Consider the following 18,010-nt stretch of genomic DNA (forward strand, 5'->3'; position numbering starts at 1 on the left):
GAGCTTCACAATATCATTCGGCACTGGTAAGTTTTGGAATTTTGGATTTTGTCATAGAAACCCACACTGGTAATCGGAGTCAGAGAAGCTCTTGAATGTCGGGTAAAACAATTCTGAGCAATATAGAATACATTTATGTTTCTATATAGCTAGAAAGTGTCCATGTCTTTCCATATTAGGATGAATTAGTATATGTATTCTTTTAAAAACTAACTTATAAATAAAACCAATGTCTGCATTTGAACTGCAAGTGACATGTGATTAAACTCAAATTTAGATGACATTGCATAGTTTATCGCAAAGTCATATAAATATATATACGATATAACTGAAGATAGTTTCATCTTATGAAGACTTTGTATTGTTTAAATATGAAGTCTTAATTATTTTTTTATACATATACAGTTTATATACATGTGTATGGCAATTATCCACTATATTTGTCAATGTTGATTTTCTAGTCTGTATGTATACATGCTATTAACTATACATTATTTATAGATACATATGAATTTATATTGAGAAAAAAATATGTAACAATATTTTTGTAAGCTGAGATATATTAATAAGACATCCTGTCTGTCTGCCTTAAACTTGAGACCCTGCAGTGGATGAATGACAGTCGATCCTATTACGACAGATGCATTTGTGTATTGTAGGTAACTAAAAATAGCACATAACCTAGCCGTATAGCTATAGGTGTGATTAAACTTTTATCACTGTGGACTACGACACTCTAGGTAGACACTCTAGGAACTCGGGGACGTAATACGCAGCTGACAGGATCTAGCAAAGATGGCAAACAGAGACAAAGCCGCGAATCAACTGGACGAATTCAAGAAAGCACAATCGGTATGTTTTAGTATAAACTATAAAAGACATTAGGTACTTCAGTCGTAAAGTCAACTGTAAATATGTGTGTATTATAGTACATTGGTCGGTATAGCCCTGACTTAAGTTTGTGAGTTCTTTAGAGATGTCATGTAAATCTGGTTACTCATTTTTTTTAATTTAACATATATGATATATGGAAAACATAAATGAATTTAATATATAAATTAATAAATGAAATAAGATTTGATGAAATTCATGGATCTTCATATTCACTCAAAACTAGCAGTGCAATCTGTTAAATCAATTTGTTCACCAGAATTTAACTGCTGCTTTTTGCAGAAAGCAGATGTGCTGACCACAGGAACAGGTGCCCCAGTGGGCACCAAGACGGCCACACTGACCGCTGGACCACGAGGGCCTGTCCTTATTCAGGACTTCACCTTCACAGATGAGATGGCCCACTTCAACAGGGAGCGCATCCCAGAACGAGTCGTCCACGCCAAGGGGGGAGGTCAGTGTCCTCAGCTTACCCGATTTATTCTTACACCAATCAAAATTATATGTCCGTTTAATGTTACACCAACAAAAATAGGCAAGCAGGCATTTATTTTCGTGTGTTTATATTGTGTCTATGACAGAAAAAATATGAATTAATTTACCAGCACTTGGCTAAAAATGGGGCATGGAATTTTAAAAGTGACAGCAAAAAATTAGGCCATTTAGAATTATCAAACGTCAAGATCACTGAAAGCGTAATAAAATATCCACAACTTGTTACTTTATAAAATATGTAGAATACCTTTTTCTTTCTGTGTCACGATTGAGTGAATTTTGTTTACAGGATAAAAAAAAATAACGAAATACAAAATGCAGAATCCTGGCTACCTGTCCGTAAAGATCAGTAGGTACAGTGTAAAATGGGACATTGACTTTTGATTCGTATCACATGCTTACCTGTACAGAAAGGTTGCATTGTTGATAACAAATATATACAGCCTCATACGTACAGACATGGTCCTCGTCTATCAAATATATATATATTACATATAGATGTCTTTTGATAGCTGATACGTGTACATTGATAGATAGTGAAGTAACCATCTATACAGTTCGATAGCCTTAAATCATATAAAACATCGACTTTTTCATCACTATCCCATAAATACCCAAACAGATAACGCCATACTTAAAAAATGTTTGTTTGTCTTTTCCCGACCGACTCACTAAAATTGCCACCTACTCAAACCTTTTTGGAGACTTTTTGTATAAAAATGTTTTTCTTTCTTAAAAATCACTGAAACTTAAGATTTTTATATAGAGATAATCCATTTTTAATAGAAAAAATCTAATCTATCACTTGAAAAAAAATATTAAGCATGGAAACTGCAAACAAACACTTTTTTTAAGGATGGCCTAAAGAGGAATCGTTTTCAGTTGATTTTAGAGGCCAGAAAAAAATTATGTGTGTTTCATGTAACAGGGTAGGTCGTGGTAGGTCAGTATTGTGGTGGTTTTTTTTTAATGGATCAATATCATGCTTTATAAGCAATTTTACAATGCATTTCCACACACTAACATGGCTTTTTAGTGGTCAAGAATTAATGGGTTCGGACTCCAAGAACAGTTTTAAGGAGTAATTGTGAGATTTGCCTGGCTAATATAATAATCTTGGATAAAAGTAGGTGATGAACTGTTCTACGGTCGGCAGGAAAATCTAGGGCAGGTCGGGATAGCTGAAACACAGCTAAGTACTAGCCTCGTCTCTCACCATAATATATTATGTGTGTTCTGATTAAAAACGCTAGTTCTGTTGGCTGAAATATTCATTTTTCTTTTTCCACCTAACAAAGAGTAAAATGGGCTTATTCACCTTTGCCAATATTTGTTTAAAAGCGGACATTGTTTTGTGAAGTTTATGGAAATTTATTGTAGTACACTGTATGTTTTTGATTTATACACAGATAAAACCATAAAGTTATTTTTGTGCTACTGGTTGCGTTTCGGTAACACTAGATGCTTAGGGTGACAATACACAATGACGTAGATAGAAAATAATGACAGCGAAATTCATGGACATTAACTGTAATCAGCAGAGCAGAGAGTATTATATAGGACGAGGTCCTGGCTCCGCCTCTCGACTCGCTGTGTACATGTACACTACTCCAGATTTCTATACCCTGAATGGTGATTTAAAACACTTTGTATTGTGAAATATGATACAGACTAATAAAATCAGTTTTCAGTAAATTCTTCAAGGAACAAATTTCATAAAAGGTTTTTTCAAAATCAATATTCTACAAGAAAGAAAACTGTTTTAGAAATGTTTGATTTACAGAGCCAGGTTGCACTGTAAACTTGTATTCTAGTGATGATTGGTTTAGACAGGTTTCAATGTAAACTTGTATTCTAGCGATGTTTGGTTTAGACAGGGTTCATTGTAAACTTATAATCTAGTGATGTTTGATTTAGACAGGTTTCAATGTAAACTTGTATTCTAGTGATGATTGGTTTAGTCAGGGTTCACTGTAAACTTGTATTCTAGTGATGTTTGGTTTGACAGGTTTTACTGTAAACTTGTATTCTAGGGATGTTTGGTTTAGACAGGTTTCACCGTAAACTTGTATTCTAGTGATGTTTGGTTTAGACAGGGTTCACTGTACACTTGTAATCTAGTGATGTTTGGTATAGACAGGTTTCACTGTACACCTGTAATCTAGTGATGTTTGGTATAGACAGGTTTCACTGTAAACTTGTAATCTAGTGATGTTTGGTATAGACAGGTTTCACTGTAAACTTGTAATCTAGTGATGTTTGGTATAGACAGGTTTCACTGTAAACCTGTATTCTAGTGATGTTTGGTTTAGACAGGTTTCACTGTAAACTTATAATCTAGTGATGTTTGGTTTAGACAGGTTTCTGTAAACTTGTGTTCTAGTGTTGTTTGGTTTAGACAGGTTTCACTGTAAACTTGTATTCTAGTGATGTTTGGTTTAGACAGGTTTCACTGTAAACTGGTATTCTAGTGATGTTTGGTTTAGACAGGTTTCACTGTAAACTTATAATCTAGTGATGATTGGTTTAGACAGGTTTCACTGTACACTTGTAATCTAGTGATGTTTGGTATAGACAGATTTCACTGTAAACTTGTATTCTAGTGATGTTTGGTTTAGACAGGTTTCATTGTAAACTTATAATCTAGTGATGTTTGGTTTAGACAGGTTTCATTGTAAACTTTTAATCTAGTGATGTTTGGTTTAGACAGGTTTCACCGTAAACTTGTATTCTAGTGATGTTGGGTTTAGACAGGTTTCCCTGTAAACTTGTGTTCTAGTGTTGTTTGGTTTAGACAGGTTTCATTGTAAACTTGTAATTTAGTGATGTTTGGTTTAGACAGATTTTATTGTAAACTTATAATTTAGTGATGTTTGGTTTAGACAGAAGTTCAAAACCACTGATTGTTGAGGTAATGATCACGTTTGTTTGAGTTAGGTGGAGTATAATATGTTTAATTGTTACTTGACAATCGCTACCAGAATTTGACAGTATCATTGGGAATGTTGTATTATGTATTCACAACCTGAGGAAGTTCTGGTTATAAAGTGTATGAGGAAATAGAAGATCATAAATCTGTCATTGTAATAGAATTACGACATGAAAGTGCGACGGGTTATTTATTGGTTGAACAAGTTAGGAGCTTGTAGTTTACTCGACAATCATGCAAGGTACAACGAGGGCTAGAAAATAGGAACGGGTTGTAAATGATATGGTTGACATTTAACTGTATAGTAATTTTAAGAATAAAATGGAAGACATGCCAGTTTACTTAGTAGTTTCTCCGAAACAGAAAATTCTTTGGACCCCAGATAAACTGTAACCAACATTTTCTCATCGTACACCCCTACATATCTTAACTGGACTTGCCCAGTCTTTGATTGGGTAAGCTCCAGATTTGACTTTAGGGGTGAGTGGGTTAAATTTTAACAATCTTTAAGTCATCCAAACCGATTTTACGAGATTTTACGAGATCTTACAGTATTTTTACATTAAGACAGACTTAAATAAGTACATTAAGTAGATACCATTCACCAGAGCAGTCATAAAGTTATGGGTGTCAGCTGTCACAATCAGGTACCAGTGAGTATACCGTGTTCGATCTGTGTTATGCATCCTCAGTCACAGGGTGACATTGAATTAACACTTGTTAATGCATTAGTGAGACTCTCACCCGAGGCCGAGAATATCTCTTAAAGGGCAGAAACGTGATCTGATTACCTGCGAATTCCCTGTTTTTATTTCAAATGACATCTTTTGATGTCGCACATTCTCACGTTATTTTTAGGACAACATGATAGCTACATACTGGTACATGTGTTAATGTTTTACGATATCAAAGGGATCGGAAAGCTACGGTATGAATTCATCATGTCTCAGTCAGGGTCATTTAAAATTCTTCTCCCCCTGTTATGTCACATTTCTGTATTTGCAGTGCTTTAGACATTTACGAAAGCAAACAGTCTGCACGATTTTGTAAAAAAAAAAAAAAAAGCATGCCATACAATTCAAAATATTTAAAGCCTAGTATCACATGCATATTATGGACTGATATTTTTATGGTATTATATATTCATTATGCATCATATGATTCATTCAGTATGCATTTTATGTTATTTTAGTGACTATCACAAGTCCAATATCTACCATATGGCGCAAAATATTGTATTGACTCACTCACCCCTGAATACACATTTGAACTCTTCCAATTTAAAGGTTGGAATAGTTCATTGTGAAAGTTTAGGGGTGAATGAGTTAAGCACCGACTCGTTGCTAGCTGACGTCATCATGTTTACCAGATGACAGGGGGATAACTGTTGTTGTCGTATGACTGTAGTAGCTTTTGAAAAAACTCAAAACTTAAACAAAACAAGAATTCACATTCAGTACCAATTGTGAAAACACAAAATATACTGTATATATACGTATTCCGTCTTTGCGTATTGCAGAGTTATCTGCTCTTCAGAGCAGGTATTGGTTGTTACGTCATTTGTTTGTGAGAGTAACGTCATCAATTTTTGAGAAAACGACGTCATTTTCTCACACAAACCAATGACGTAACAATCAATACCTGGACCAGGAATAAACCCCAATAAGTATTAATCATACAAAAAAATCCCATGGTAATGAAAAAGTCAAAAGCAATGCATGATAAATTGTTATGGCTATTATAAATTGCAAGTCCTTTGATTACTTATTCATAAGAAATTGACTGGGTCGATGATCGGAGACCAGGTAGCTCAATTGGCAATGCGTTCGTCCAGAGTTCAGAAGGTCCCGAGTTTGAATCCCGTTCCGTCCATTGCATGTTTCTCTTCCACCTGTTACAAAATTGGGGAGCTTAACAACCCTCGTTTAAAGCCTTGGATTAATGCTTAGCTAGGGGATACTAGTACTAATATTAATACCCAGCCTCCTCTACGACGCAATATATATATAAAAAAAAAATGTCTCGTCGTCAGAAGCTACGTTATCGCAGCTACATGTAGGGGATACCCCAACCTGGATGTGTAAATAGTGTTGTCATTGGGTGCGAAGACTGAGAAAAAGAAGGGAGGGATATAGCGGAACTGGACTGGGTCGATCATCGGCGACCAGCTAGGTAGCTCAATAGATCGAGTGTGCATCTAGAGTTCGGAAGGTCCCGGGTTTGAACACCGGTCTGGCCGTTGTATTTCTCTTTCTACTGTTACACTAATATCAATGTCACATTGTTACAGATCAGTATCTTCAAGAAAATGTCTGACTCGGGTAGCAGCTACATGATCCTGTTGGGGGAGATAACTCTGTATAAGTCTCAATGAGAAATTTTAAATCCGTTATGTCTGTTATAATGTTATGTAAAGGCATGTACATGGACATTTTTATTTATGTTGAGTTTTTACACTCTATTTTCAGGTGCCTTTGGAACCTTTGAGGTAACCCACGACATCACAAAGTACTGTAAGGCCAAGCTGTTTGAGTCCGTGGGCAAGAAGACGCCAGTCGGCATCCGTTTCTCAACAGTCGGTACGTCTATCATTGAACTATAAGCAGAATATCATTTCAGTGAAAGGTAAACTGCCATTTCTCCTGTGAAATTTTGGCATTACATTTGAGTTTGACAATATATAATCAAGGTAAATTGCAGTGGAATTAGTCAAGAAATAAGAAAAGAAAAAATCTTGAAATATGTTGGTGGTAATGTGGTAGAGAATTTAATTGTAATAAATGAGGAGCGGTATATTGAGGTTTTACTTTTACTGTAAAAAATGAGGTTTTACTCTATAAATTAGGATCAATATATTTACTATATGAATGAGAGATTTACTGTATAAATGAAGGGCATTATATTCAATGGGGGACATCATGTTGAGGTTTCGCTGTTTAAATTAGGGACAGTATATTAAGGTTTTACATAAACTGTCAAATTTCACAAAAAGTAATTTCCTTAGTGTATATGTAATAATAATGAAGGCTCTTAATGAATCCAGTGTATAACAAGCATTGTTTTTTAGGCTTTTTTTTCACACAAGATTATTCCTGGTTTTAAGTAAAAGATTCAAGAAGACTTGAAATTAACTGAATAAAAAGAAGCATTTTTTGTATTGACACACTTTTAATGTAGAAAGAATTTCATATTTCAATTAAGTGACCTGAACTTAAGCTTATCACTGAAGCATCCTCATGATAAAAAAATTAGACGCCATTGCTCGACCCATTTTAGTTCCAAGGTCACCATAATTTAATAGATCATTTACTGGTAAAAGGCCCTTGTTATGATAACAAGAGAATTATTGGAGTTATCTTATATGTAAGTATATTTTATAAAAAATACATCATTGAAACTAAAATGCTTTTGTGATTTGTAGGAGGTGAAAGTGGGTCCGCTGACACCGCGCGTGATCCTCGTGGATTTGCCGTAAAATTTTATACTGAGGAAGGAAATTGGGATCTGGTCGGCAACAATACACCAATCTTCTTCATCCGTGACCCCATATTTGTAGGTTGCATTGTGTATGCTATCATAATCAGCATTAACTGTTAATCTATAAACCTCATCATAGCAGGGGGAGAGGTCTGACCTCTGACCCACTATTGCTGACCTCCTTCGCCGATTTTTGTCAGGGATTTTCCTGCAACTTTGGCAAGATCCATTAAGAACCTTCAAAAATATTAATTGAGTCCCCTATTTTTGGTTCGCAGGGTCGGGGTATACCCATAATTAGTACTAGTTTTACGATTTTTGTTTTCCTGTATCTTTGGTACAAACCATTCAGAACCCTCAACAATATCAATTTAGTCCCCTATTATTTGCATGCATGAAAATAACTAATGGATATCCAGAGTTATGTTACAATATAATATTTTACGAATCCACATGCAGATTATGAACAGTTTTAGTATTCCAACCTTTAGTTCCATAGTTTTAAGATAATTGAAATTTTCATTAGCCCTAACATTCAAGGGCTAGTTCAACTGTAGTGACCCATATGGATTTGTATCATGAATGGAGAGGGAGTGTGGCATTGGAAAAAGAAAATCTCATGTTGCATGAAAATACTTTGACATATTGTATACCGGGAAATGTTCGCCAAGTCACATTTTTCGTCCTTTAACGATAAAATCCATGTTCACACAATAGAACGTACTAAACTCACCCTTCACATTTAATTACTATGTATANCATTACGGAGTGCAAAAAAGGCAAAATTAAACTGCAGCAAAGATTCAAGAATGGTATTATACGTGTAGGTGAGACAAACTATACATATCGAGAGAGTTTCGACACACTTTACTTTTCGCTTTTTATTTTCGCCATCCACAATAACGGGTAATTTCTAGAGACATTGAAGTTTAGTACTCAGCATACTTTATATAGGAACTACATGTGAAGGGCGATATTTACAATAGGCGAATATGGATTTTACCGGTGAAGGTCGATTATTGAGCGAATGTTTACCGATGTAGTGACAGTAGTTAATACTGTTTAGGTACCTTGCTACTTGCTTTATGGTTTAAGTGAATTCTACGCTTTCCATGCTAAACCTTGTGTCTGTTTAAAATCTTTTAAATTAATTTAACGAAACAAAAAATAAAATCCTGCTTAATTATAATGACAGTTCTCAAAATTTGATGTAAAATGTAGCGCGTCATAATTAGTATATTTGAAAATATAAAATATTTACATGCTTTTCTCACTTCCTTTATTCCAGTTCCCCAGTTTTATCCACACACAGAAGAGAAATCCACAGACCCATCTGAAGGTATGTTCCCGTTTTAACTCCGGTTTTATTAAGAATATTTTTAACTCATTCACCCCTAAAATTTAAAAATGAACTATTCCAACCTTTGAATTGGAAGAGTTCAAATGTGTCTTAAGGGGTGAATGGGTTTAACAATTTTCTCTGTTTCTTTTGGCAGGGCTTTCATTCTGCACATGTTATTTATAGAAAAATTGTCGCACAATTATGCTGAGTTAACCTGGCAGCATGGGCATCTGATGTCTTACAATCATTTTGTTTAGCTGAAAAATTATTTGATACATTTATGTAACTGGCATAAAATGTGATCTAACTAACTGATATCAGGGCTTTTTCTGGGGATTTTAGGGGACAATTATAAGGGCTCCATATTTATACCCTAACTGAAGTTACAGTACCATGTTTCATATTCATGCCTTATTCCCAAAATTTGCAGTTTACTCCCGAAAATTTTCTTCCATAGAGGTATATGTTCATCGCAAATTGGGACAAAAATCACATTCCAAAAATTAACATAAAAAAAACCTCTTGGCAATATCAACAATTCAAAATAGACGTTAAATTTTGTGATAATAGAATGTTATCTGAAAACATGTATTTTAAATTCAAGGTACCCATCTTTGTATATTTGTAGGTGAGATACATCCTATTGCACACTGTACCTTAATTATAAATATTTGCTGTATATACTGATTTTTTTGTTTATACAATGTACCTACCTGCATACAAATGTGTATCTGTAAAAATATCTACCAATAAACATAGTACTGTAAATTATATTTGCTGTACCTGTACGTTGTATTTGCTCTACTACCTGTATATTGTATTTGCTGTACCTGTATATTGTATTTGCTCTACTACCTGTACGTTGTATTTGCTGTACCTGTACGTTGTATTTGCTCTAGCTACCTGTATATTGTATTTGCTGTACCTGTATATTATATTTGCTGTACCTGTATATTGTATTTGCTGTACCTGTATATTATATTTTCTGTACCTGTATATTGTATTTGCTGTACCTGTACGTTGTATTTCCTCTACTGCCTGTATATTATATTTGCTGTACCTGTACGTTGTATTTGCTCTACTACCTGTATATTGTATTTGCTGTACATTGTATTTGCTCTACTACCTGTGTATTATATTTGCTGTACCTGTATATTGTATTTGATGTACCTGTACGTTGTATTTGCTCTAACTACCTGTATATTGTATTTGCTGTACTTGTATATCATATAACTTTTTGTTTGACTAGGACCCTGACATGTTCTGGGATTTCATCTCCCTGCGGCCCGAGACCACCCACCAAGTGTCCTTCCTGTTCTCCGACCGAGGAACACCCGACGGCTTCCGAAAAATGAACGGGTATGGGAGTCACACCTTCAAGATGGTCAATGGAGAAGGCAAGCCTGTATACTGCAAATTCCACTTTAAGGTAAACGTATATGTATAATATATTGATATGTTGAGGATTTTGAAACATTGGTTAAATTTGATGTATGCATGCCCAAATTACCTTTCATATAATATAGATCAAGGATAATGTTGCAGATAGAGCTAGGAAAAAAGAATTATAACCGAACAACACAGTTTAATAATTCAATATGTCCAAAAGGAACATACACAAAATTATTTTGAGGGGGAAACCAGCTTAAAATCTGTACTTTTATATGAGATGAAATTTGATAACTGTAGAAGTGGAAGTTCTCGTGTGTTCACGTTATCACTGTTTAACCTGATTGCAGCGTAAACCTTTTTTTTTTTTTTTGTTGGCATTGCTTCTAAAAACGACATACTCTTATATATCCATAGTTTTCATAATCATATAAATTTATATTCATTTTTTTGTCCAAATTTACTCAACACGAAAAACAAGAGCATTTTCACACCCCGAAAATGTCCTCTTTTACAGTAATAATTAGACACTGCATGTCTATACCACTGTTCATGTCATTTGATGTAATTTGACAGACTGACCAGGGCGTCAAGAACCTGACGGCTGACCAGGCCGCAGAGCTGTCCATGACTGACCCCGACTACGCAATCCGGGATCTGTTCAATGCTATCGCAGACCGGAACTTCCCCTCATGGACAGTCTACATCCAGGTCATGACCTTTGAGGAGGCAGAGAAGGTCTCATACAACCCATTTGACCTCACAAAGGTATTCTTTTATAGCTTTTCATACCGCTTGAACAGTATTGTCTGTCCATTTATCTGTCCATGAACTTCGTAAGTGCAACTCCTCCAAAACTGAATGTTTTTTGCAACGTCATATGCAGATATGTTCACGAAGACAATAATTTACGATTTAACCTTTTTTCGTGAGTTATTACCCTTGAAACTTTAAAACATTTCTGCTCAAATAACCTTGTTAGAGCAACTTCTCCTTAACCATTTGTTACATATTTTTAAAACTTTGTACAGTAAAAGTATACCAAATGAAGATGTGCGTGAAGAAAGGAACTTGTGACTGATTTTCTAGGAGTATTGGCCTTGAAACTTTACATTTCTGCTTCAGAAACCGTGTAAGAGCACCCTCTCCTTAACTGTTTGTTGGATCATATGTGGATCTGCATTGTTACGATTGGTGGCCTTTGCCCTCCCTTCGATGACAGGGAGTTAGAACCTGGTTTGCTGTGGTGATTGAGGGCAAACACATTCAAAAAGGGGGAAATAGTGTAACATTTTAAGTGTACATACGATTGCAATCACTGCATAGCTTAACACTAGAGGGAATTTCCTTTTAGCTCAATCGGTAGAGTGGCGGACTGGGAAGCTAGAGGTCACTTATTTAAACTCATTTGTCATGAATACCAAATAAATTTACACAAACTCAATACTGTTTTAACCAGGTACAATACAAGAATACTTATATGCTAATATTTTTAATCAGAAACTGTCTAAGTACTTCCATTAATCATAATGTTATTATTATGGGGTTTGTTTGTTTGTTTGTGTTTAACATCCTATTAACAGCTATGACATGTCAGGTGTTGATGGTGGAGGAAAGCTTGAGTACCAGTAAAAAAAACCAGAGATCTGCGGTCAGTAGCCGGCAATTGCCCCACTTAGGCCTGGAACCCACGACCGAGTGGTGGAGGGCTATACTAGTGATTATAGACGGTCAGACGCCTAAACACTCGGGGCACCTTGAACTATTAAACATAAAAATCATGTCTGTTGTGCGTTTTAGGTTTGGCCACAGAAAGATTTCCCTCTGATCCAAGTCGGGAAGATGGAACTGAACAGAAATCCCAAGAACTACTTTGCGGAAGTGGAACAGATTGCATTCTCACCTGCACACATGATTCCAGGTATCGAGGCCAGCCCCGACAAGATGTTACAGGTAAGACTTCATGTAGAACAGTGTAGCCAAGAGGTGGGTCACTAAGGTGGGAACTGTACAATCGTCCTGGTGATAGGTGAGGAATATAGAACCTTAACCTTCGTCTTTTCGTTTTGCAGAGTTATCTGCTCATGATAGCAGGTCTTGATTGTTACGTCATTTTTTGTGAGAGTAACGTCATCATTTTTTGAGAAAACGACGTAATTTTCTCACACAAACTAATGACGTAACAATCAATACCTGCTCACAAAAGCAGATAACTCTGCAATATGAAAAGACGGAACATCCTTCTTTTCAGAAATGAATTACTTTACCAAATACCCGGATCCTTAATGTGTGTTATTGGTTGTTACAGGGTCGTCTGTTCTCGTACTCGGACACCCACCGACACAGACTGGGCAGTAACTACCTTCAGCTGGCCGTCAACTGTCCCTTCAGCACGAAGGTCAACAACTATCAGCGTGATGGACCACAGTGTGTCGGCGACAACCAAGGTAGCAATAATATCTTAATATTCTGCAGAACTTAAGCTTTCAACTCATTTACCCCTGCAGAAACATTTGAACTCTTCCAATTCAAAGGTTGGATCCGTTCATTATGGAGTTTGAGGGGTGAATGAGTTAATAAGGAGACGTTGATTTTGAATACAAAACCTCTGTAGTTAGGACCCAAATGTTCTTTCATTGTTAAATTATTTCTGTAGCCAAGACATTTTGGATGCATTGCAGACAACTTAAATATGTGGAACTCGACAGCCAGGATATTTTGGCTTCAAAATTCTGTGGTCGTGACATCTTGATTTCTTGATTATGATGAGAGTACACTACGTTTTTTTGTGCTTTAGCTCCATAACATGAAAAATATATTCAAGTTAATCCTTATAATTTAATCTACTGTTTATTGATGGACTCTTTTCTCTTAGAAATTATTGCGCTGCTGTATCAGTCAATCAAAAACGACGTTACAAACGGTGACGTCGTTTTTTACGTTATGGGCCGATAACATAAATGTTTAAGCCAATGAAAATGCTTGTTACAAGCAAGATTAAATTATTACTGTATTTTGAGAAACTTAGCCCAGTCAAACTTTCACCATTGATTTGGCTCCTCATATTTCGACTAATATGTTTGTTATGTTGTATACTGATATCCGTTTTAATGATAAATTCACCCTTATTACAGAGGTGCAGAAAAGGCGAAAAATTAAACGGTGGAAGAAAATTTCCCGTGTAAGAACAGTATTCATATTGTCACCAGAACAAATTTTACAAATGGAAATATATATGCATATGTCTCCCCAGGTAACGGGCCAAACTACTTCCCGAACAGTTTCTCCGGCCCACAAGACGATAGTAAGCACCTGGAGTGTTCCTTCTGCCCCGCCGGCGATGTCAAACGATACGAGACTAAAGACGAGGACAACTTTTCACAGGTCACTCTCTTCTGGAACAAGGTCAGTCAGCATCTTTGTTTGTTAAAGATTCTTTCTCCTTCACTTTCAGGATTATTGTCAGGATTATTTGGTGACCCATGTGCACGGGTCATCAAAATTAACTCATTCACCCCTGAATTTCATGATGAACTATTCCAACCTTTCAATTGGAAGAGTTCAAATGTGTCTTTAGGGGTGAATGAGTTCAACTCACCAAATGTTTTCCCATGCTTTAATTATTCCTCCTGCAAGGAAATTGGGAGATATTGGAATAACTGCATGGTTGTCCATCCAATTCATCTATCTTTAGAGGGAATCTTGTTTCGACAGGTTTATTTTTTCTCTGAATATAATCAGTCTGAATTTGAACACTTTTGTTTGCATTTCTTCAATACATCTGTTTTATGGGATTTACGCCCTTTATGAAAAAATTGTAGCAAAATATTTTAATAATTCTCCATACAGTTTTCATCCAAACTTTGCGAAACTCAACAGATATAATTATCAAAATCCTAAATTTGAGCACCCATCTCAAAGATCATAGAATCTACAGTAAAATGGTCTTTCATTACATTCCAGATATATACAGGAAAAATGTAGCATAAATAGTCATGGTCAGCCAATATCATGTATTAACTAGTAGAAACTTCCATTGGATGTGGGATAGTAACGGAAAATCTGAAAAACATTAGCAATATCCCTGATCTATTAAATACATCTCCAGCATCGGGTCAATTTAACCTTATATTTCGAAAGTTTTAATCCCTTATAAAAACTGTTTAACTTACTTCAGGAATCCAGATATTTCCTATTGGGACTGAACTGTTCCGATTACAAGGTTGGACTGACCTATGAAATTGTTATCTTATATCAAATATCAAAGTTTTACTTTATACACAAACTAGCCCGAGTTTCCTCTGGTCCTGACACCAGACTTAGACATTTTGACAGATAGATGTCTGGTGTGGGCAAACATCTATCTGTCAAAATGTCTTAGTCTGGTGTCAGGGCCAGAGAAAAATCGGCCTATACACAAGCTCTGACTAACTTGACTAAGGGACCAGTAGGTCTTGAAACATTGCAACATGTTAAATATGCACACTGATTGTGTATAAAGTAAAAAAATAAAAATTTCCGAACCGGAGAATCTTATTAAAGATGTCATCTTATATCATTGAGCATTATCATATATAAATGAAGTAATCTAATAATTTATTTTTTTTACAAATTAGTGTCTTTGTTTTGTAGGTGTTGAAGCCAGAGGAACGTCAACGATTGGTGGAGAACATCGCGGGTCACTTGAAGGATGCCCAGGAATTCATTCAGAAAAGAACGGTCCACAACTTTACCCAGGTTCATCCCGACTTCGGAGGGGGCATCCAGAAACTCCTTAACTCTTACAAGAAATAGGTATAATATCTTCTCAAAACCTCAACAGCCCATCGGCCTGTATCGCTCACCTATTTCTTCTGTTATTTGAACTGGACAATACAAAACAAAATTCAGTTAGGGCTATGAAAAAACATTCGTACAGCATTTGGTTGAATTGATCTGATGAAGTTAAAGATTATGTCAAAAATGTTTTGGCCAATCAGAGGACAGGTTAGCCAGCATCTGATCAGGAAATTGTGACAAATGTTTCATTATACCTTTTGCGATTGGCCTGGTAAAATTTAAGAAGTTTAAATGTCTGCTTCCATCATGAAAGTGGCCATCTTGATTGGGAATTGCATGTTTAATAAAAGGATGTAATTATCAAATACTTAATTAGTTTTTAAACTACAATAGACTATGACTGCATTTTATTTTTCTGGATTCTTTGGTTTGGTTGTAAAAATTATACCTGCAGTACAAAACCTGCTGCCCTTTCATTCTATATCAACACCATAGTATATGGGTCAAATGGTTAAAGGGTTAAAAGGTCAAAGCCTCAAAGGTCAAACAAGTTTTTTTGGGAGGGTTGAAAATATACCTATGGGAGGCGCCTCTCACATTTTATATTCAAGAATAATTGGACAGGAGGTAAATAAGTTAATCATATCATCTTTATATTTCAGTGTGGGGTGTCGATCTGCCCATGCAGCTACAGAAAGATGGGATTATAAGGACTGGAATATAAAGTAATCAGTGATCAGGATATTGACCAAGAAAGTTCCATCTTCAGTGTCCTAGTTGTTGACCTGGATGATTATGTTGTCCTATATATTGACCTGGATGTTTATGTTGTCCTATATATTGACCTGGATGTTTATGTTGTCCTTTATTTCTGGGTTCGATATCTGGAACTCACAGATTTTGATTTTTTTATGAAATCATTCAATTGATTTGTGTGATAAAAAAAAATGTGTTCATTATCAAGATTGTTTTGAAAATCTTTTACACAGAAAAACTTAACATTCTGTTACTGAGAAAATTCTGAAGGAAAACAAATGGGACCTAAATTATGGTATATTTATTTTAAACTATCTAATTGTCAAAATGCAGTGTGTTAAATTCATTCAGAATAGAGCATAGATGTTGAATTTTGTCTCTGCAACTGTACATAGATATTTACTTAAAAATTCCCAGCCAATGTAAGCAGAAATTTACAAGTTTAATTACTATTTACTAACAATATATCAATGTTACTAACCGGACGTTTACAAGTTTACATACAATATAAAATCTATAGAGATATGTATCTACCCAATCACCCATTGTGCCATCTGACGACCAATAAGTGTACCTGAAGTTGACGATATATTTACCATACCATCACTGTTGGCGCCTATATGTCATCACCTGCCATCCATTTCAAGCATTAGATTGTGCTAATACGGAATGTGGTACGTGTCACCAGGTGAATACAAGTTCTGCCTGTTATGCAGGAATTGAATCATCCAGACCAAACTTTGTTTTACTGGTGATCACATGGTACTTGATTGTCGAATGAAAATGCTCAAAGATTTCAAAATATTTATTATTAGATGCATTTATGTAATTGGATCATTAATGATATTTGACATTAAACAAGAATTATGGTCAATAGATATGATGCATTTAATTTGAATTTGAGTTGTTGTTCTTCTTATGGGTTACTTGCACCGTCAATCTTGACAATTGTGCCAGTACATGTATTATGTCTGGTTGACTGCATTGAGTTAAAGACATGTTCAGTGATTTCTGTTGTTATTTATAATCATTTATTATTTGTTTTCATTTTCCTAAAATGTTTGTCATTGATAACACTAACTGTAATAAGAGAGCAATATAAAAATAATGAAACGGGACAAGACTGGGATTCGAACCCAGGACTTTCGACCTATATCTGAACATGCTAACAAAATGAGCTATATATCTATTCACTTGGACTTAACGTATAAAGACCAAGTGAGCTCCGCTACACTCATCGTTCTATTTGTTTTAAATCTTTGCCCTAAAAGACAACACTTTTTTCAAACTAGGTTTTGGATTTTCCTTGCAATGTACACGCACTATACCTCTACTGAAAACAAAGGTTAGTCATATGTATCACTGTGGGAAACACAATGGAACCTGACAGAGATTCAATGCAGACACCCGAATTAAAAGACTGACGCTCAAGCTTGCATTGATTGGTATCGGGTGAAAAATACCTGACCAGTCGCAGGCTGATATATCTGTGCTTTTAAGATTACGAAAGAGCGACACCTGACTTCAAAGCCAATAAATTTTACCGTAATTCGACCGTGAGATGCTTTTTATGTACATCAAAATAATTATCAAACTAGTCTTCTCTTCTCATCCACAAGGTGGTGCACAATGAGCCTTCAATTTTGCTATGACATATTCCAGGGTTGCAGAGAGCGAAAGTGAGCGTAACCGCTGGATATCGAGGATGGTATGTTGCTACTTTACGTAGGCAGAGACGGCTTTATATGGTTCTGACGTAGACTACGAGGAATTTAACGAGTTTTCAAGGATAATGCCATATTGTCAAATTAATCCTGGCCCTTGTAATGATAAGTAAAAAGTACATGTGTGGTTCATGCGACCAGGCTGTGACATGGGATCATCGAGGCATTTATTGTGAATCATGAGACCAATAGTATCATATTGACTGCCAGAACATACACACTCAGTCA

General features: G+C 35.6%; 1 protein-coding gene across 1 annotated transcript; it reads left to right on the forward strand.

Annotated features, from left to right (window-relative positions):
* Positions 1-614: 614 nt before the first annotated feature.
* On the forward strand, positions 615-16,956 carry LOC110450693 (catalase-like). The gene is made up of 12 exons (XM_021498325.1): positions 615-852; positions 1,174-1,345; positions 6,784-6,894; positions 7,737-7,867; positions 9,081-9,131; positions 10,384-10,563; positions 11,100-11,291; positions 12,324-12,476; positions 12,832-12,970; positions 13,777-13,928; positions 15,156-15,317; positions 15,965-16,956. Exons 1-11 carry the CDS (start codon positions 796-798, stop codon positions 15,315-15,317), a joined length of 1,500 nt encoding a protein of 499 aa, XP_021354000.1. The 5' UTR covers positions 615-795; the 3' UTR covers positions 15,965-16,956.
* The last annotated feature ends 1,054 nt before the right edge of the window (positions 16,957-18,010 follow it).

The sequence above is a fragment of the Mizuhopecten yessoensis genome, unplaced genomic scaffold (genome assembly GCF_002113885.1).
Source record: "Mizuhopecten yessoensis strain PY_sf001 unplaced genomic scaffold, ASM211388v2 scaffold5459, whole genome shotgun sequence".
Classification (NCBI taxonomy): domain Eukaryota; kingdom Metazoa; phylum Mollusca; class Bivalvia; order Pectinida; family Pectinidae; genus Mizuhopecten; species Mizuhopecten yessoensis.